Source organism: Erigeron canadensis, chromosome 7 (genome assembly GCF_010389155.1).
Source record: "Erigeron canadensis isolate Cc75 chromosome 7, C_canadensis_v1, whole genome shotgun sequence".
Classification (NCBI taxonomy): domain Eukaryota; kingdom Viridiplantae; phylum Streptophyta; class Magnoliopsida; order Asterales; family Asteraceae; genus Erigeron; species Erigeron canadensis.
In genome coordinates, this window is record NC_057767.1 from 3172857 (window position 1) to 3194430 (window position 21574).

General features: G+C 33.2%; 4 protein-coding genes across 4 annotated transcripts; 2 read left to right on the forward strand and 2 right to left on the reverse strand.

Moving 5' to 3' along the window:
- On the forward strand, positions 1 to 5559 carry LOC122607628 (factor of DNA methylation 1-like). The gene is made up of 8 exons (XM_043780645.1): positions 1 to 147; positions 1378 to 2283; positions 2607 to 2788; positions 2900 to 2989; positions 3400 to 3681; positions 3934 to 4146; positions 4568 to 4799; positions 5260 to 5559. Exons 2-7 carry the CDS (start codon positions 1383 to 1385, stop codon positions 4793 to 4795), a joined length of 1896 nt encoding a protein of 631 aa, XP_043636580.1. The 5' UTR covers positions 1 to 147; positions 1378 to 1382; the 3' UTR covers positions 4796 to 4799; positions 5260 to 5559.
- A 3677-nt stretch (positions 5560 to 9236) lies between these two features.
- Positions 9237 to 10199, reverse strand: LOC122608597 (probable CCR4-associated factor 1 homolog 7). Its single transcript, XM_043781694.1, has one exon. It carries the CDS (start codon positions 10134 to 10136, stop codon positions 9324 to 9326), a length of 813 nt encoding a protein of 270 aa, XP_043637629.1. The 5' UTR covers positions 10137 to 10199; the 3' UTR covers positions 9237 to 9323.
- Positions 10200 to 15857: 5658 nt separating this feature from the next.
- LOC122607509 (40S ribosomal protein S12-like) lies at positions 15858 to 17772 on the forward strand. Its single transcript, XM_043780497.1, has 5 exons — positions 15858 to 15902; positions 16425 to 16463; positions 16607 to 16901; positions 17364 to 17429; positions 17513 to 17772. The coding sequence occupies exons 2-5, from the start codon at positions 16456 to 16458 to the stop codon at positions 17570 to 17572; spliced, it is 429 nt and encodes a 142-aa protein (XP_043636432.1). The 5' UTR covers positions 15858 to 15902; positions 16425 to 16455; the 3' UTR covers positions 17573 to 17772.
- Positions 17773 to 18229: 457 nt separating this feature from the next.
- On the reverse strand, positions 18230 to 21572 carry LOC122607318 (stromal cell-derived factor 2-like protein). The gene is made up of 6 exons (XM_043780269.1): positions 21088 to 21572; positions 20304 to 20444; positions 20047 to 20187; positions 19353 to 19402; positions 19096 to 19225; positions 18230 to 18559 (listed from the first exon to the last, which is right to left on the reverse strand). Exons 1-6 carry the CDS (start codon positions 21196 to 21198, stop codon positions 18476 to 18478), a joined length of 657 nt encoding a protein of 218 aa, XP_043636204.1. The 5' UTR covers positions 21199 to 21572; the 3' UTR covers positions 18230 to 18475.
- Between the last annotated feature and the right edge of the window lie 2 nt (positions 21573 to 21574).

Genomic DNA, 21574 nt, shown 5'->3' on the forward strand with positions numbered 1-21574 from the left:
ACACACATATTATTTACCTGAATAAAAAAAAAGTACACATACACACATTCTTCTTTTCCGATCATTCTCCGGTGATTCTTCCTGTCCACGCGCCGCCTTTTCTCCGCCGTAATCAGCTATTTACTCTCACAGTAATTTTGATTCTAGGTACACTCTTTTACAACTGAATTTCATCTATTTTTGAAGTACTTTATGATACTTATATACATATATAGATAGATATAGATATATGTGTATATTTATATTGTATATACTGCAATCTGTTGATTCCAGGTCAAATTGTTGCTTATATTTTCTGCATTTTGCTGGCGCCTTGTAATTTAGGGTTTGTTATTTTTATGTTTATTTTACAACTGAATTTTCACCTATTTTTCAAATATTTTATGATACATTATAATACATTTATATATATATATATATATTAGACACACACATATGTATGTATATATGTTTATATATTTAGCAATTTGTTTATTTCAGGTCAATGTTCTATATATATATATGTATATATATATATCGTGCATTGTCATATAGGGATTTTATTTATTTACTTAGTTATTTTTGTGCACTTTGTGATAATTTGTGTGTACTAAAAAAATATGAAATCTGAACTTTTAAAAAATTTTGATTAGATTTATTTTTTGTATTCATAATGCATTTATTATAATTGTTACTGTTAATTAAATGTGTCTTGTTTTTTTTTGTGCATTTTAATATTTTATTATGAGGTTTAACTGGATGTTAATGTAGTGGGAAATGATAAAACATAATAATGGTAGGTGATATATACAATGCAACATTTAGTAATACATGGTAATTGTATATCTTAGGTACTGCGCGTTGTACATGTACGTGATTTGTATAGCTAAATATTTTGTGTGTGTGTGTATAAACAGCAGACGATAAAGTCCGAGAAAATATTTTTACGATTGTAAACTAATGTGCTATATCCATAGTTAGTCCCAGGAATGCATTGTCCTCTTGTAACTAAAGGAATACGCTGAATATACATTTTTTTATAGGGATTACTTTAGTTTGCAGAAAAAGTTAGTTAAGTGTGAATACATTGTAACAAACACAGGAGTTATATAGTATGCGTAAGGGTGGTAGTTAAGGTTAGACCGGGAAAAAAAATTGACTTAAAAATATGCAGCATTTAAACATGGTAGATATAGGAGTATAGGACAGTGAATTTGTATGCTAGTTTTGGTTTTATATGTTTATTGATTGAGAAATTCCTGATAAAAAATTTCGGGAAAGTGAAGATATCTGAATGCCATTAGATACAATGGTATATTTATAGGCATTAAGGTTGTGTTTAGGATTCACTATGTGGCAGTTCGTACATTAAAGTCTGAATTTTGTGTTTCTTTTCAGCGTGGATGGATATCAGCTCTAGTTCAGATTCTGACATCAGTGATTCGGACATTCTTGAGTACAAAAATAAGCCATATGAGCAGCTGAGGAGTGGGAAGCTCAAAGTTAAATATCCAAATGGCATTCTTCGGTGTCCGTTTTGCGCAGGGAAGAAGAAACAGAATTTCAAGTACAAAGATCTGCATCAACACGCGACTGGAGCGAGCAAAGGTTCTTCAAACCGAAAAGCTATACAAAAGGCGAATCATCTTGCTTTAAAGATGTATTTGGAAAATGAACTTGCAGATGAGGCTGAAAAGCCGTTGATAGTGGCTGCTCCAGTACCTGCAGCTCCAGTATCTGAAGATAATGATTTATATTGCTGGCCTTGGACTGGACTTGTGGTCAACATAGTCAAAGATGCCAATAATGGGCAAGATATTGAGAATAAAGAATATTGGGTGAAATTTTTTGCGAAGTATAAGCCCGAAACTATTGAGATCTTATGGGACAACCATAAACAGACGGCACAAGCTTTGGTGGGATTTAATAATGATTGGACTGGTTTTAGGAATGCAATGGAGTTTGAGAAATCATTTGAAGCTGCCCATCACAGTAAGAAAGAATGGAAGTTTTCTGAAAATCCTAATGATTCTAGAATTTATGCATGGATAGCTCGTGCGAGTGACTTTGAATCGCAAGGGCCGATAGGAGAATATCTCCGTGCTAATAAAGTTCTGAAAACGATAGCTGATCTTGTTCAAGAAGCTGTTGACAACAGAAACAAAGCCGTCGTGGAGTTAGCAACTGAAATTGACATGAGAAATGAAAATCTTGATGATTTGCAAGTCAAATACAATCAGAAAACCATGTCTTTGAGTAGGATGCTCGAGGAAAAAGACAACCTTCATCAAGCTTTTTATGAAGGTTTGTTACTCCCCCATTGCTTTCGTCTTGATTCCTCTATCTAACTTTTCGAATACAGTGATGTAACTTTTAATCTGTAAAACTATTTTGGAGGTTTTTATGTATTTGAAAATACACTTCAGCTGACTTTCAACCCATTTGAACTGCTAACGTTCCAGCCAGATGCTTTGGCTTAACGCGTTTGACTTATTAGATATAAAATCTCAGATCAGTTTTCCATTTATGGTTATTGGCTCAAAATTTCCACCTCAGGTTCTCGCACTTGCATGCCTTTTATAAAGCATGTGAGGTCATTCTAACTTTTATTTATTGTTCCTGTCCAGAGACAAGGAAAATGCAGCGGCTTGCCAGGGAGCATGTGAAAAGGGTGTTAGATGAACAGGAAATGCTAAATGCAGATTTGGAAGAGCGTAGGAAAAAGCTTGATGACTGGAGCAGGAAACTCAAAATGAGTGAGGCCAAAACGGAACGTGATAAACAGAAGCTAGAAGAAGATAAAAGAAAGGTAAGTGTATTCACTAGTTGATGTTCTTAGGTGGCAGAGTTTCTATACAAGCTAATCCTACTTATATTTACAATCAAGTTATATGATTCATTTCTATATGTTTCAATCCAGAATGATCTGCAAAACACTTCTCTGCAAATGGCTTCCGTGGAACAGAAAAAAGCTGACGAGAGTGTCTTGAGGCTGGTTGAAGAGCAGAAGGTAAACATGCTGAATGTACTCAGAGGTGGCAGTTTCAAACCATTTACTTATATATGGTCGATTTGGGTAATGCTGTCATCTAATGGGTTAAATGGGTAAATTAAAAATTAAAAAATAGCATAGAAGCAAACTGCTCCGGTGGGTTGAACGTTGCCTATGGTATGTTTTTTGTATAAAAGCAAACTGCTCCTAGACCATCTTAATTATAAAATAAAGTAACATTTGGTAAGCATAATTCCAAACACTATTCAAATTTCTTTTGTGGGATAGTGTTCAAGTTGACCAGAGCCGTCATGCAAAATCTTTCCCTGTTTATGTGACACAACTCCCTGTTTTGCTACTTCCGTGTATCGTTATTCATCTTTGTACATGATGGTTGGAATTTGCACTGTCTGGATTGTAAATCACAGAGAGAGAAGGAGGAGGCTTTGAAGAAAGTACTTGAGTTGGAGAGACAACTAGATGCTAAACAGAAATTGGAGATGGAAATCGAAGAACTGAAAGGGAAACTGCAGGTGATGAAGCATCTGGGAGATGATTCAGCAGTTCAGGAGCAAATTAAAAAGATGGACGATGAACTGAAATCGAAAATGGAGGAAATGGATGGGGTCGAGGAACTGAATCAAACTCTCATGGTTAAGGAGCGTCAAAGTAATGATGAGCTACAAGAAGCTCGCAAAGAGTTGATTAAGGTATTGCCTTCTACCACTTACTAAGTTTCTTGAATATTTACGGTGATAATATGGTTTTTCTAATATGGTTTTTCTAATCATAATCATAAATATTGATTATTAAAGTTTATTAAATATATATTGAAAAGAACTGCATTTTCCTTAACTTGTTTTGATCCATTACCAACCACCAGTCCACCCATGTTGTCGCCTCCATCTTGTATTGTCCTTTATGAAGAGGCGTCTAATTTATAAGTTTTTCTATTGTTCCAGGGTCTACAGGATATGTTGAGTGGACGTACGAATATCGGGGTGAAGAGGATGGGAGACCTTGATGCGAAATCCTTCGAAGAAGCCTGCAAGGAGAAGTTCGGCTACGAGGAAGCTGAGATTAAGGCCATGGAGTTGTGTTCCCTATGGCAGGACAAACTCAAAAACCCTGAGTGGCATCCAATGAAAGTCGTACTAGTAAATGGCGCGCACGAGGTATGATTCTTGAAATATTTATCATAGAGATGGCAATTTGAACCCTTTTACTTGGGAACGGGCAAGTTCTGGTTATGTTCTATCCATTCTGAGTTAAACGGGATTTTGATAGAGGTGGCAGTTGCAACTCACTTTAATTAGTTAATAATGGATAGGTTGATTCAGGTTATGTTTTATCCCAACCGGCTAAATGGGTAAATCTAAAAATGAAATGCGTTGACTAAAGTTCCCAAATCCCAAAGTGTATTTTTGATGCATATAATATGGTAAATCTTGCTATTCAGAGGATCATATTATTTTGTAATATATTTATTTTTGAATTGGTGCTTTAAAATGTGCCCAACCTGTGTGACCCTTGCATCTTGCTGCCATTACTTTGTTGTTAAACCTGCTATAAGAATTAACCTTGTGCATGATGCAGGAAGTGGTTAATGAAGATGATGAACTGCTGAGAGATCTCAAGGCCGAGTGGGGACCCCGTATCTTTGATGCAGTGGTTACTGCTTACAAAGAGATGAATGAATACAATGCTAGTGGAAGATATGTGGTCTCCGAGCTGTGGAACTTCAAAGATAATAGAAAAGCTACACTGAAGGAAGTTATCAGCTACATCTTGAAAAATTTGAAGAACCTTAAGCGAAAAAGATAAAAAGGTTTGTATTATGCCCTTTGCCATCGTACTATGTGCATTTCTTTTCTTTTATATGTAACAATTGTTCCGGTTGGAGCTACTACTAAGAAATGACTCAGTTCAATCCAAACTGGTCTTGACCCAACCCGCCTGATGTGCCATCCTGTCAACTCTAGTTAATTATATATTTATATAGAGTAATACTTAACTAAACATCATTTTTTCCGATGGGATGTAAAAGATCCAGGTTATATTTTACCTCAAAGGCTCAAACTTGTCAAGTGGGTAACTCAAAAAATTGGTTGAAAGTGACCTGGAGTGTATTTAAGTTTTTGCAATTTAGAATAATATATTCAGAATAAGGCAATTTTCTGTCTATATACCAGGCAAATTAATGTCAGCAAATTCTCTATTACAGAAGTATAACTTCTTACACAATGTGGTTGTGATAAATCTTATGTGATATAATGTTTAATTTTTAGATCTCTGCTCTTGGATACGCGCCACAACTAGCTCCTGGATACACTTAACTTTCAGATTTCTGCTCGTGTTTGGACCTGTCTTGGGATGGCATTTAGCAATGCTCTATCCCAGCTACTTATCTAATTTGTCTGATGTTGTAGCTCCTTCTGGTACTAGAGCCTACTGCTTGGATTTGCTTAAGTAATATTATGAACATATTAAGAATGCATTAAAAATTAGTCATCGAATACAGTAATGTTTTAAGCAGTTCCGAAGTGATGCTAGCAAAAAATAAAACAAGAAACAGGCTCTTTGCTTAATAACCTGTCAAATGGCTACAGATGAGACATTGTCATTTTCTGGTCAGAAATTTGACGTTTGCTCAAGTGTCTTTGCAACAACACATGTTTGATGTTTTGAATTTTATTATCTGGTCATGTTTCACTTATGGTATATTTTGATATCGAGATATCTGAATATGATTGTAGTATGCCTTGGGGATCGGGTTGGGTTTTTGTTAGGCTTTGATACATCATTTTGAGTAATGGGTATGCATTTTTTTTGGATGAATTTTGACATCAAGCACAATTCACAATGGATGCGAAGTCTTGAAAAAGGCCTCAATTCTGGTCTTTCATACCAACGTTGTGTATATCCTTTGGCAAGAATACCTATATATATTCAACTGCTTTTGTGAACTTTGTTTCCAGTGATCAAGCGATACTCATGTTTTTAGATTTACATATTCTTCCCCGTAGAAAAATGTAAAAAGAAAGGTGACGGAGTCCTAAGATAGTCAACTCAAATTAGGTTACAAAATCACGTGGTGGCTTACTCACCTTTGAAAATTAGGAGTTTCAAGCAATATTGTTATGACATACTATGGAACGGTAGATGTGATATTTGATTCTCCGATCTATCAATTGGGCAGAGCAAAGAAAACATTCATGTATGCCTTGTTCTATATCCTTTGAGTGAGTTGAGAAAAAACTAAGGCGGTTAATAGAATTCATCTACAATTTTAATCAAAAACTGTCACCATAGAATTAGTTTGTATTTGTATTGTCAAACATATTTTTAAGATATCGGTAGGACGCATGATTGATAAACGTTCGACCCGCATAGTAGCCGGACCCAACAGACAGGTATTTCTTCTTTTCAGATTCTCGGCAGACAGGTATGATTTTCTAAACATTTCTCATTTTCTGTCTTGCACTCCTTTGTGGCCGGAGGTCCCTATGGAAGCAGTCTCTCTACCTTTGTGTAGAGGTAAGACTGTCTACAGCTTACCTCCCTCATACCCCGCGCAGGGATTGGGTCCTGTTGTTGTTGTTGTTGTTGTTGTTGTGTCATTATAGAATTAGAATTGGAATATCCATTGTAGTCGTAAGTATATCTCAGAGGAGCATAAGAAATAATAAGAATTTATATGTTTATTTTCTAGAGGCACGTTCTGGCTTTTATGAAGGTCCACCTGTTATCATGCCCTCATAATCTGAGAAAATAGGCAAGAGTGATTCTTTCAAGTTTAATCCATGTCACTCAAAAACCAATTATAGAGATTACTATTTGATCAAACAAAATATTAGGTCCATGTGAATATCATGAAATCATACCTGGTGATGTGAAATGATGATAAGTAATGAATACTATCAGCTGCATATTTTCGGTGCAACTTGTCAAATGGCTTGCAGATCATATATTTCATATTTGCCACATTAGAAATTTGAAGCTTGACAATTGACACCTTCTGACCACGACTTTAGATTGTTTTGACTGGTGCATGTTTATTTAGTGGGATCATGACTTGTATACATGTCGTTATAATGGCTCATAGATTTGGCATTATGTCGGGTTCCTTTCAAGTCATGGACTGTAAATATTTAAGGGTGAACATTAACACCCATCACGGATTCGTGATGGATATGTAGCTTCATACAGTACCTCATATTCGTTCATTATACATCTATGCTATGTTTATATCCTTTTCACCGTTTCAGTGAGTTTTGTTTTCAAGGTTTAAGTAATACACATGGTTTATAATTTACATTTTATGCTAGAAATGACATATAAAGCGAATGATCTCTATGTGCCAATTAAATGAGATTATCTAGTTCTTTTTTTTTATATGATATTTCTTAGCAACATAAATAGAACCAAGAAAATGAAATTGAATTGTTTACTCAAAGTTGGTTACAAGACACTAGGTCACATAATCACCATGTAGAACGAGAGACCACTGGGGCTGGTGTTGTGACAGCTTATGAAACAGAAGATCGACTTTGTGTTTTGATTACACTCTGTATTATCGACAGTGTAGGCTTCCTTGATCTCTTACCCATCATGTTATGAATGATTCAGTGTGTTTTGTCCAATCCCAAAGTATTTTGCAATGGTCACTCACTCACTCACTTGTTACAACTTCTTGACATACGTATACATATATATATTATATAAGATATATACACATATAAGACTAAACCTACCAATAAATGACACTCAAAACGTTCGATTAAACAATTTCTCCCAATATCCCCGTAGTGCGGACACCAAAAATTCCCACAATTACTCCTTACAAAATGCATCCCATATGGATTTGGTGTGGCACGCTATGGTCACAGTGCCCTCATTATAGACTCATCGTCTGCTTATTATTGTCTTGATAATGAGTCAATATCATTGGGGCTGACTCATTATCAACTCATTATTGGGCCACTCATTAAAGAGTAAAAAAGCAAATGATTTTTTTGGTTGATTTTTTTTTTATTGGGTTAAATGGTGAATCTCGGACTAGTAATGTGTTAGTTATGTATTGGGAATGTTATAAGAGATTTTTATTGATTAGTGTTAGGGGATTTTCTAGATGTGAAGTTGATATGACACAGATTAATCATAGGCAATAATAAGTGGGGTATTGTAACCCCTAATTGCCTTTTGAAACCTTAAGTGCACTGCACACCTCCACTTGAGTCTTGAACCTATTCGACTATCATAGTAGTAAGAAGGAACATATTAAAGGTAAATACACAGTACCAAAGGTCCTCAAGTATTAGTATTTCATTTGACCTTTTAGACATGGATTTAAAACCTCTTATCTAACCATAATTTTATTAGGATGCTAACTATCATTCAACTAATGTTGTAACTCTTAACTTATTGATAAAAATGGACTCTGAGCTTACAGGTATCGATGCACAGAATGTCGATAAAATATGCAGCAATGTTACAACTAACAATGATCAAACATGAAACGAAACCATTTGTATGGGTTTATGTGCCTTTATATCATGGATACCATTCATTTCCCCATATTTCTCCAACATTTCATCCCTTTGTTTCACTTCATTTACCCAAATTTCTCTTTACCAAACACACCGTAATAGAATTGTGCAATTACAAAGAGCAGTAAAAAGACTGATCCAAGAAGGCCAATAGATTTTCATCAACTTGACAAGCAAACGGAAAGAAGTTGTCCAGATATACTATATGTAGATGCAACGTGTTGATGTAATAGAACACATGGAAACAGTAGCCAGACTATGATGCTAGTCCAATATTTTCTTAATGGGTGCACACAATTACAAGTTTCTCTACTTAAAAGAGGATGCACACTTTGGCTTCCATGTGCAGGTCAACTCAATTTCATCTCCTCAAAATCTCAGTAGAGACACAAATGAGATACTTGCAAGTTAAATCCATGCCAGGCAAAAGCATGTACAGTCAAGTAAGGAGATTTTAACTAAAGATTTTGAATCAACATTTAACTAAACGAAAATGTAGGTCCATATGAATATCATGAAAGCATACCTTGATATGGATAATAGCACACATTGAATATGACCCGCTTCATATTTTTCTTGCAGATTCATCAAGCATGCTACTTCAAGGGATCAAAATGATAACAAAAGCGGAAATGTTTATCTGATAGAAACCACAAAACTCAACATTAAGCTAGTAAACAAAAAAGCAACCTTTTTTTTACTCAAAATGTGTACAAAATATGGTGTCTGACATTTTGTTTTCTATTTTATTTCAGAAATCATTTATTACTTCCTATACTATATTCAACGACGAACTAACGTTGTCAGTTCTCAACACCTAAACCATACAAAACACCAGCATACTTCTCAAGTGAACCACTAAAGAAATTTTCCTTCAACTTCCTGAAGGTACACGCAGTAAGCAAACTATCGGAACCAGCTTGATGACAGACACCAATTCTTTCAACTTCCAACAATTCAGCTAACTTATTTAACCCACCATGAAGACTATTACAAAACTTCATCAAATGCTTAATATCAAAAACAGTGGGAAAATACATATTAATCAAAGTAAAGAACCCCGCCTGCGTATCAGGCATGTTCTTACATATCAAGACCTTTAACAAGTACCCAAAATCATATCCACTATGAAACGTAACCCAAAACACATCATCGTTCAAAACAACCCCAGAAGACATTAACAACTCTCCAAAACGCATTGCATCAATACCCTTTTCGTTATTCTTATGAAAATCAATTCCACTTTGTCTCAAAAGCTCAACTGAATCATTTGCAAAAACATCATTATTAACATCAAATTCGCGAAAATTAAACTGCCAAACACAATATCTTCCATCTTTTCCACATGTGGGTATATTCCCTTTTTCGTCAGAAAACGTTAGGCCTAATTGTATCAATTTAAGCATATCTACATTGTCTTTTAACGTTTGATAATGATATTCATTACTGTTTTTAAAATTACCAACGGGCCGAAGCACAATGCCCGGAAACTCTGTGTCCATAGCAATGTAAGGAAACTCATCAACAAGATTTCGGATTAATGCAAATTCTTGTTCAAGATTGTGATCCCACACGTCTCTTATTTGTATCGAATCCCCTTTCGATAACATTGACATTATACATAACGAAAAAAGATTGAATCTTTTAAAGAAACATTAATTAAGATCTGCAAAATGTGCCAAGAAATGAAGATTGTTAGCATTAATTGATACCAAAAAGGGAAAAAAAAATGTGAAATTTAAAGTGGGTATGATGAGTATTGAAAATGGTAATTAATGGAAATTTAAAAAACTTTTGGGATGTAAGATCTGAGAAACAACGGAGTTTAAAAATTACGGTTTGGAATTTCGAAAAGAAATTGAGGAAAGGGGGGAATTTGGGTTTGTCTTTCCATGTAAAAAAACAAAAATTTAATGTTAAAAACAGTGCTAATCATCCCTGCAATGGCAGAGATATTATCAGGGAGGATTTTGTATAATTTATAAACTAAAAGGTTTAAAATGTAAATTACTTTTAATTTTTCTTTTTTTTGGGTGTTGTTTCCCCACAGTCAACTGCAGGGATCATATGCCCTAAAAAAAATTATCACACAAATCATCTACAACTTTTTTTGCTCTTTTTTATAAAACGAATATCATAACAGTTAGTCTACATTATGTTGTTTTAACCGGATCATGGGTATTCTTAAATTCAAACTTTCATAAAGAGACTTCCTTACTATTAAGCTATTAACCAATGATAATAACTAAAAAGAATTTAAAGACCGAAGAATTTGAAAATTAACACCATATCCCAAAAATCGTCTCTTTCTAGAAATAATCGTCCTTCCGTAAACACATTGTTAGAGGCATTTATGAGATTTAATTTGTATAACTAAAAGTTTATTATTTAAAATGTCCCTAACAAAAAAATTTTTTATAAAGGCCATGATATTGACACTAAAGAATTTGACTATTAACATCTATCTCAGAATTCATCTCTTAAAACTAGAAAAAATCATCCTTTCCATAGACAGATCCTTAACGGCATTAATGAGATTTGATTGTTTGATTTTGGGGGCGAATTTCACCCATATTGGATTTTGACCCTTCTAATTTTAAATGTAGTCATTGAGTCCTTCATTATGGTCATGTGTTTCTTTGTTCCTTCTATATATTGGCTTTTTCTCTCCCGCCAAGATTCTTCATATTTTTTTCTATATCATTATCATCATTATATTGTGGCTGAGTGACAAGACCAGCCTTGCATATGTGTATGGAGAGTTGAATCGTAGGTGAAACACTATTGTTATTTGTTGGTACACACATGGTTACTTTATTAACGCACTCTACCAATATATAAAGGGTTGTACTATTCATACACCAACCAAAACAAAATAGGTGACATCCCTTATTACATCCAAATTAGTTTACACACATAAAACTAAAAGTTAGATGATATTCATTGTTTCTCTCTATTTAAATCATTTATGTCACTTGACTGGAAATAAAAAAAATTTACAAAACACAAAACCAATTACCAATTAAGCCTTCATTTTGAAGAAAAAAAGTTGTTCATGTTCTTATCAAGATTCAAGTGTTTAAAATCAAAGTTAAAACTTAAATAACTAATAAAACCACAAAGGATGACTAAAACTTGTTTGATGATAATGGAGTTTTTGTTGATGGGATTTATATAAGTGTTGGGTTTTAAGTTTAGATGATGAAGGTGGTGTTGTTGGTGAAAAGTGGTGCTTCGTTGGTGTCCTGGTGGTGGAGCGGCGGCTCCTGGTGGGACTGGGGTGGTGGTGGTGTGGTTGTGAAGTGGTAGTGGGATGGTGTCGAGTGGTTTTCGTGGTGAAAGAAGATGTTGGGTGGTTGTAGATGACTTTAAAGATGTGTAGTGATTTTCCGGTGACCGGACGACGGCGACAGTATGTGGCTGACCTGAATTTTAAAAGGGTGGGAGAGAGAGTGTTTTGTTTGTTTGTTAAGTTATTATGTTTAATATTTTTTTTTAAATAAAACCAAAATAAAGAAACTAAAAATTTGACAATGAAAGAGACCATTACAAATATTTACAAAGTTTTGTTTGCATTGGGGTGAGAATGGACTGACACTATATAAATTGTTTAAAATATATAAAACTAGTGTTCAGACCCGTCCATTGGACGAGTAATCTCAAGATATATAAATCTTCTTATAATAATTGTGAAACAAAAAGTGTATTACCAATATCACAACTTAATGAATACGAAAGTTAAAGAAGAAACATATGAAAATTAACTCCATATAAATATTGATTCCAGTTTACCTTTTTTGTTCAACTTTAGTTAAATAAAATGAGAAACAAAAAGCGTATGACCAATATTACAACTTAATTAATATGAAAGCTAAAAAAGAAACATATGAAAATTAACCATTCCAGATTACCCTTTTTTTTCAACTTTAGTTAAATAAAAAGAGAAACAAAAATTGTAAAGTATATAATTTGAAAAATACAAAACAATTCATCAACAAAGACAATCTCGAACGTTTTGATTTTCTTCGAGTTGTTCACAACACGGAGTCGTAGATGATGGTTATCATGTGTTGGCTTATAAAATTTTTATTATTAAAGGTCGGTCATTTTTATTAAATAAATAATATTAAAAAAATAAAAGATTAATAAAGAGGGAATCTTAATCTTAATCTTAATATATACTATAAGACAGTTGAACTAACGACTTATTAACCAATCACATTGCTCGATTTTATCAATTTGACTTTTGATGATGTTATCATCTAATTTACTTATAAATTAAAAATCATAATAGTCATTATTCAGATATATTATTATATTAATATATGTAGAAAAAATCTCATTAATTTACACTTTTTGGTTTTCCATCAATAATTTACACCTTTTAGCCCTGAAAACTTAATTTATATTTATTTTTAATCCGCGTAATCACATCTCTCGATTTTTTCAAATTTTCAGTTTTGACTTTTCTTGACTTTTGTTTATATATATATATATATATATATATATATATTTACGCATATAAATATGAATGTCGACTACATGATTAAAAATAAATATTAACGTATAAGAAAATATTATAAATTATTGTCTATAAAGTATAAATGTCATACATTGGTATCCCAATACAATATTGATAATGTTGTCTAATACAATAATATATTAAATTAGATTTTTTTTTAATTATAAATTTTAATATTTAGTTTAATATTTAATATAAACACAGTATGAACTCTAGATACCTATTCCAAACACAATAACAGATAATGATATACAACATCCTTGTCCTAATAGGATTCACAAAATATGAGACGATTACAAAACAAATTACGATTAACAAGAGGGTTACTTGAATACTAAATCCACATTAATATGAACTCTATTCAAGATTCATTATATCCTTTAAAAAAAAAAAATTTCTCTCTATATATATTAGTTTTGCGTATTAATATTTAAAGTTACAATTGTCATTCAAGTCAATAGTCCTAATTGTTATCAAAAAATATGACAACAACCTAATTGTTATCTAATTATCATAAGACATGTGATTGAGAATAAACTTGTGCGTGTTATAGGCCCGCATCATGATCAAAGACATATACTTGAATGTCAAGTACACTAGGATCAAAAATATGTTTATATTTTAATTCATAATTTTCTTTATAATCACATTATGAGTACAAACTGGTTTCAAACAAATCCGTAATAAAGAAATTATTGTATTATGTGCCTTGTAAAATGTTTAGGGCACATAATTTCATCAATATGTCTCAGCTCATAATGACAGTGATGACCTGTGATTATTGTATTACAACTTGCAAAATATATTACTTGGAACCGTATATCTTCAAAATTATAAGCTTTTATGACTTAAATGTATGAAAATCTAATATTGATAATATCATAAGTCCTGTGTCCAGTGTTGGACACGGGTCTAAAATCTATTATTATGCTAAAGGATGAGGATCGAGGATACCAAATGTATACCAACCTATTCTTTTAGTTATATTATTGATTGCATCTTAAATTCCACCAATGACAACATGATTAGCATGCGAGGGATAACAAGGTCAATCAACGAAGACTTCAATTGACAAAGTCATCAAAAGTCTACAAACAATCGCATGGCTAAAGAGTCAAGATCAGTAGATGTTGCATGGTTTGAAGTCATCATTTGGAACAACATCTGATATACATTTGGTTAACTATCCCAAATTATATTTCTAGGCACATGTTTTTTTTTTCCATACATAAAGCTTAAAATTTTAAGATTAACCTAAATTTTAAGATCGTAACATCTAATAATGTTACATTGTAAAATATTTAGTTCTATTAATTAATTTTTTTCAACACAATAAAGATATTAATAACCTTAAAATATCTCTCTCTTTATTCATTATTTTTACAGATCTCTACTTAAACTATTTATAATGTATAATCGAAACACCTATAATACTCTTAATGAACTTAATTTTACAGTATTTACCTGTAATCCTCAAATAACTACATTATCCATTTTTACATCAATTACATTTACATTAATAACCACACCGCTATTATTGTCGTTAATACACAGTCTGTAAAGATGTTAAATTATGAATTAAGGTTAAGTGTGTGAGAGAGAAAGTGAGGAAATATGAAAAATATATTATGAAGGCTACAAAGGTTTCAAAGGTTACATAATCCATGGAATGGGGGGTATTTATACCCAAAGTTAATTACACAAAGTTTCTCCCTTAATTAAATAATAACCCCTCCATACTTAATTACATTATAGTTGAACACCCATCTATACTTAACTAAATTACAATTTAACACCACAATTTTATATCTAACACTGTCGCATCACGTGAGTATATGACCAGCAGACTAGTATACATAAAATACATGCAAGCTTACAAAAGAATGGATTCGAAAGTATATCTTCAAAATTAGTCAGAGTAATAATTTTCCATTTAAGGTAAAGACTAAGCAAAATGGAACCGGCAATTCAAAAACTGCTCGGAACTAAAGAATTTAAAAATGAACCAAATCAATTAGTTTGGGTTTGGATTTTTGAAGTTCGAACTTTTAAGTTGAATACTTTAGTTTATAGGAATTCTAAATCGTACAGTCGAAGCATTGAATTAAATCTTTGAATTTTCTTTTAAGTATCTTTAAAATGGTTAGAAAAGAACAAGACTGCTAGACTAGCCATGAAAATGTCGTTTTTGCTATGAACTTCAATTTTTGAGAGTAGAAAAGATAGAAACCTAGAATATCTTCCAATATATAGGAGATATGAAATGTAAATATAACAACGTAATTATAAGAGTCTAATCATAGGGGTTATACCCAGGTCATGGGTTCGACTCTCTAGAGTGACATGTCCTGGGGGTTTTCCTTTGAATTATCTGTAACGGCTTATGGTCTACATCTCGTATTCTATAGTACGTGTAGGACTTCACCATTATACGGTTAGGTGTTCCCTGATGTCGAATATCGACTGACTGTTAAAAATAATAATAATAATAATGATAATAAAATAATAATAATAATAATAATAATAATAATAATAATAATAATAATAATAATAATAATAATAATATAATAATAATAATAATAATAATTGGCATATAACAGTCTTTTTTTGTTTTGAAAATGCCGATTTGAATCAAAACAATACCTATCTAAAACATTCTCGTTTTTGGATCAAAAACATTACTCCCTTTTGTAAAGTAAAAAAGTTCAAGGACTAAAAACGGAAAACTTATCGCTTTAACAAAGAAATAAAAATCACTAGGGTTTTAGGTTTCACAGCCTTTATAATCTCCTCAGCCGACCTGTTTCTTCCCCCCTCCCTCCTCCTCCTCCTCCTCCTCAGTATTCTGCTTTCTTTCAGGGTATCCATCTCTCTCTCTCTCTATATATATATATATATATGTATATATCTGTATCTATAGGTTGTATCTATAGGCTACTCAGATTGAGAAATCCATAGTATTGTAATTACAGTAATATCAATGGTAGTGATTTTTAGTTTAATTTAGAAATGAGAAATACAGTAATTATATTTGATTTTTGGCCTTTGAATTTATGATGAATTCTGTTTTTTTGAAGCTTTTAAATTTATATCTGATTTTGAACCCATATCAATTTATATACAAAAAAGGAATCTCAAATGTATTTTGAGCTCATCTTCGCGTGTTACGTCATTCTGGCGTCGACACGTGTTTGATGCCCCTATTTTTGGTGTAAATATAGGTGTTTAGACATAACCCGCCCAGGGATTGGGTCTTGTTGTTGTCTGGATTATAACCTAATCTTATGTTTGAGAATCAATTGAAGCGTTTTGTTATCGATCATGACTTAGCTTTTATCGTAATGTTTCTATACCTGACTTTGATTCTCTCATACTTGGACAGTTTTACTCGGCGATCATATCAACATAAAAGCATGGCAGCGTAAGTCTCTTTTCTACGCCGTTGTAATATTTGTGATAAGAGTCATAATCCGTCATTTAATTTTAGATGTCTATTCTCAATCGGGTCTGCTATGATTTATGCTGAACACGATCGTAAGTATAATCAACATTTTTGTATTGCAGTGAAGAGGGTGTTGTTCCGGTTGAAGTAGCTGCTCCAGCTCCGGCTCTCGGTGAGCCAATGGACATCATGACTGCATTGCAGCTTGTGCTTAGAAAATCACTTGCTCATGGTGGTCTTGTCCGTGGACTTCACGAGGCTGCAAAGGTTATTGAAAAGCATGCTGCTCAGCTTTGTGTATTGGCTGAAGATTGTAACCAGCCTGATTATCTTAAATTGGTCAAAGCACTTTGTGCTGACCATAACGTGAGCCTTGTAACTGTTCCTAGTGCCAAGACTCTTGGCGAGTGGGCTGGTGTAAGTCTCTTTTGCAAATCTTTTAACTTTGAACTAGAATTATAATCATTGTAATATATATTTTATCCGGTTATGTTCTAAGAGGTAATATGGAGCCATTAATTTCTGAATGGGTTTTTTTTGGCCGTGGTGTTAACTCAAACGGTTAAAATAAATATAGCTAAAAGAAACCTACTCAAATGGTTTGGAGGTTGCCCAAAGTTTATATAATGCGTTCTGTTTTGAATATTCAGATCGTTTTTTGTAACAGCATTGTTTTTCTAACACATTGCTTTATAGCATTCTTTTGGTAAAGGAACTAAGAATTGTTTGTGTCCAAGTTGACCTGTTTTGACTTGTTATCTGACCTGGCTATCCAGTTACCTTTCTGTACATGTCAGGAGACAATTTTCTTGATCATTAATTCATTATGTTTGATGCTAGTTCTATTGTTGACTGTTTAATTCGATTGTAACTTTACAGTTGTGCAAGATCGATTCCGAAGGCAAAGCAAGGAAGGTTGTTGGATGCTCATGCCTCGTTGTGAAGGTATACTTGAAACACATGTGAAACTCAATATACGATTATATATACTTTATCTTCATTCATTCTTATTTTTTAAAATATTGCAGGATTATGGAGAGGAGAGTGAAGGACTCCACATCGTCCAGGAGTATGTTAAATCTCACTAAATATGCTGCATTGGATCAAAATACTTTGACGTCATTGTCTGTTTTAAGTTTTGGTATGGGTGTGTTTCTTAGTAATCATTAGATTGTATGAGTAAAAACTTATGTCGAAGTCCTTTAGTTTCTAATGATTATGTTTTCTTGATTACTATCTTAAATTGAAACCTGGCTGAAGGTCAATACTAATACAGTTTCAGCATGAATATCTTTGTTGGTTTTAAATTTGCTAATTGAAATTCCCTAAAATGGTTGTAGCCTCTTGCAAATTGGTATTTGGTAGACAACAAGTGTATATCTTGTAATATGTGACAATGCTTCTGTTTGGAGCACAGTTTTAAGCTAATGTCAAGGTTTCAGGCACATATTTAAATCTAACTAGTGCTAGAAGAGCTGGCTTGGCTGGTTTTGAAGGTAGCAAATTATAATTGTGGCTTTTACAGCTATGTTTAATAGCTCAATAAATGCATTAAATTATTAAATAGTAGTTCAACACTCTAGTAAAATTTTATAATCAGTTCAATTTAGAGAGAGAGTAATATAGATAGTGGATATTGTAAAAATTAGTTATATAGATTGGTGATTCTAATTAATTACTCGTATTTATGAAGTACAGAAAACCAATGTAAGCGGTATTGGCTAGTCAACCCAGCGCGACCCATCTTGATCAAGATAGAAACAATACTTGTTATTCGAGCAACAATATCTATCTCAAACTCTCAAAGGCCTGAACAGTTGGTACAGTTTGTATATATGTATGGCCTAATAATACATAGCTTGTTCTAAGTGTTTCCTTTCACTTACAATTACATAACCTACACATGGGCTGTGGCATATGTCAACGTAAACCAAATACAGAGCAACATCTAGAACTCTAGAAGCTAAGGACTACATTTAATCACAATCCATTTATTTGGTTTCCGAGACTGGTAAATAGACGCCCTCGACTGCCAACCAAACATTGTCTGCACGTTTCTCAGTGACACCACAAACCTGCCATAACATAACATAAAGTGGTTGAATTGTGATCAACAAATTATCCATCCAAAACTGTTATAATCCATACAGTAATATAGTGGGTTTAAAAGTTTTCTTGAACTAGACACTGCTCGTTAGAGGTGCCAAAATGGGTGGGTCAAGAATGTTGGGTAAACATATTAAAACAAGTAAACTTCCCGTATTTGTTGAAACAGGGCCAGGTTGGATTGACCAAAATCCGTTTTGTCGAATTTATCCTTTTTAATGTATAATTACTGTCTTATATACGGACGGATACAAAGATAATTACAGCAATAATCAAATATTATTTAATGAGCAATTTATAAGTAGTATGGATTAAAAAAGAACATATTGGCTGTGTTTCAACTTGTTTAATCCATTTTGACCCGTCCCCTGCTTTACTACTTTATAAAATTAAGTCAATGACATCACATAACCCTGAAACTCTCCAAATGGGCCAAAATTGCCATCTTACTGCCATGTGACTAACAATCTAAACTTACAACTAGTAATATGAAGACGGTTCTTACCTCTTGCTGACCACCAGCAATGCGGCTGTATTTCTTATCATGGCTGTGTAGATATCCACTTGTGTCAACATGGCGAAGCCTTATTCTCTGATCTTGTCTCCAAGTTTTTCCTTTTCCCTCAATTTCAAGTCTAAGTGGGTAATAGTATAACCAGCCAACAATCAGAATATGGTTAATGTGGGGCTTTTTTTAATGTACAAAACAAAAGGTTAAGAGAAAACAATAGTAAATGTAAATTAAAGCATAGTAGTTCTCACCTCCAATAATCACCAGTATCTGAATTACCATCATCTCCAAAGCAACTGACCTAAAATAATCTCACTTGTTTACATATCGAACCATTCATAAACAGCTAACTTTGTTACATTAAAAAAAATGATCATTGTTGATAATGAATTTGACAAAATCATTTCAACAATTTTATTGGCGTTAAACATATGTAGGTATTCGGGAATAATAAACTTCACACATGGGACTTGGAAGTGCACAAGAGTGGTCTGAGTCATGGTAAGTACTTTTAGAAATGGAAAAATGGGTGGGTAGGGTAATTTTTTGTACTTGTCAGCACAGATCCGGTTGAGTTGACCCTAATTTTCCAAAATTTTTATTATTAGTATTCAGAATTCTTGTGCCAAGTGGCAGGTGCCGACTAAGATTTAAAAAAATAAGTTGCAATGTTATAGGTTTAAATAACACTTTCAACTACTTTCAAACGAAGGGACTCGTTTGACCCAATTCTTCTTTACTTTTTTAATTTTACTCTTCAAGTCTTCAACGCATTAGTGATAGAACATAACTCTATTTACTACTCTAATTCATAAGTAAATGGGTCGAAATCAACACCGCTAGGTAATTTAGCAGTGATGGTTTGTGTTACGAGTACTTACTTGATTAATGTAAAGTTGATACTTCTTCAATTTAAGGTAAAATAGTAAAAGAACATCCACAAACCTCTAAATTGCCTGATATTGGTGAAGCATGCAAGTGGCTATGAAGCCATCTCCTGGTTCTCATGTGTTGCAATCGGATAATACTTCCACTTTTTATACTGTCTCCTTGTTTTGCTGATGTCTCTGGCATAGGCCTCACAATCTGTTTTGTAAGAGTTCAATTTGAAGCATAAATCAGAATCACCACAATCCAATATGTTATGAAACTTATATTTGTCACTCAAACACACAAAACAAAGATAACTATCATGAGCATACCCAGTAGCTATTGGCATCATCTACATTAGGAAATCCTGTAACGGATTGCTGCCCACTGCCTGACCCATATGGAACATCGTGTGAGTGCAGTCGGAATCTTGTCTTTTCATGCATAAGCTTAAGTAACGACCCATAGGTAATCTAGCATATAAGAAGTTGCAATAAATTAGCATAAACAGAAATATATCACCTCCTGATAATTAAACTTAAAAGTAAACTTCTTACTCCCCAAATTATTATTTTACATGTTCTAAAACTAACATGCCTAAAGGGTCTTATGCATACATTTTCAATTACTCGTGCAAAAACTTTGTATACAAAGTTTTAAACCATAACTATAGCGAATAGTAAGAGAAAGACAAATTTAAGCTACCAAGGGTTTACTACATTTCGCTTGAAAAATACTACCTAACTTTGCGAATAACTTGAAAAGGCATTTTTTAATAAACCTAATTCTAGTTTCGCAACAAATCTACATTTCGAATAAAGGGGCAATTAATTTATTTTTTTTCTCAATAAAGGGGTGATCTAAATTCAACATTGCCCTAATTATTTTTAGCAAAGTTGCCCTACTCAATTTAACAACAATCCAAAGCAACAAACAACATCATGGGTAGTCTATTTGCCAAAATTCAATCATAAAGTCCAAAAAAAGTTAAACAAGTCAATCAATTCAAATTAAATCGATAAATAACTAGAACAGTACCCGGGCAAACGACATATACTTATAAAACACAAATAATTTAAACGACATATATAGTACATAGTATAATATAATATATACCTCAACACCTTCTTTAGAAGGAGCAGCATAAACCGGAGGCGGAGACGTCGAAAAATCGGAATCAAGGCTCAAAAACAAAAACAAAGCAAGTCCAAAAAACGAAAAAGCCATAACTAACAACAAAAATATAAACCAAGTTTGTTGCCAAAATGGTAACTCCTCTTCTTGTTGGTCTAACAAACCAAATGATGAATTGATGTTTTGTCGGTATATAATTCTTGTAGTGGGTGTTGATGGAGGTGCACGTGAGGGGTCACGTGACTGTGATGAATTTGAAGATGGTGGTGTTGATGATGTAGTTCGTCTTCTAGTGGTTGGTGGTTGTTGGTGGTGGGTTGATGATGACGGTGGAGCCACGGTTGGGTTTGGTTGTTTAGGGCGGGAGATCCGACCTCTTTAATTGTGGTTTTTTTTTTATTTGGTTTTTGATTGATGGATATAGATACAGGGAGTGTGTGTATGTATATATGTTTCTGTGTTTTTTGAG

Coding starts and splice junctions, on each gene's coding strand:
- LOC122607628 (XM_043780645.1), top strand. CDS start 1,383: ATGGATATCAGCTCTAGTTCAGATTCTGACATCAGTGATTCGGACATT. Junction 2,990..3,399: donor GGCTGGTTGAAGAGCAGAAG/GTAAACATGCTG, acceptor TGTAAATCACAG/AGAGAGAAGGAGGAGGCTTT. Junction 4,147..4,567: donor TAGTAAATGGCGCGCACGAG/GTATGATTCTTG, acceptor TGCATGATGCAG/GAAGTGGTTAATGAAGATGA.
- LOC122608597 (XM_043781694.1), bottom strand. CDS start 10,136: ATGTCAATGTTATCGAAAGGGGATTCGATACAAATAAGAGACGTGTGG.
- LOC122607509 (XM_043780497.1), top strand. Junction 16,902..17,363: donor CTCTTGGCGAGTGGGCTGGT/GTAAGTCTCTTT, acceptor GTAACTTTACAG/TTGTGCAAGATCGATTCCGA. Junction 17,430..17,512: donor GCTCATGCCTCGTTGTGAAG/GTATACTTGAAA, acceptor AAAATATTGCAG/GATTATGGAGAGGAGAGTGA.
- LOC122607318 (XM_043780269.1), bottom strand. CDS start 21,198: ATGGCTTTTTCGTTTTTTGGACTTGCTTTGTTTTTGTTTTTGAGCCTT. Junction 20,445..21,087: donor CTTCTAAAGAAGGTGTTGAG/GTATATATTATA, acceptor CTTATATGCTAG/ATTACCTATGGGTCGTTACT. Junction 18,560..19,095: donor TTGCTGGTGGTCAGCAAGAG/GTAAGAACCGTC, acceptor ATGTTATGGCAG/GTTTGTGGTGTCACTGAGAA.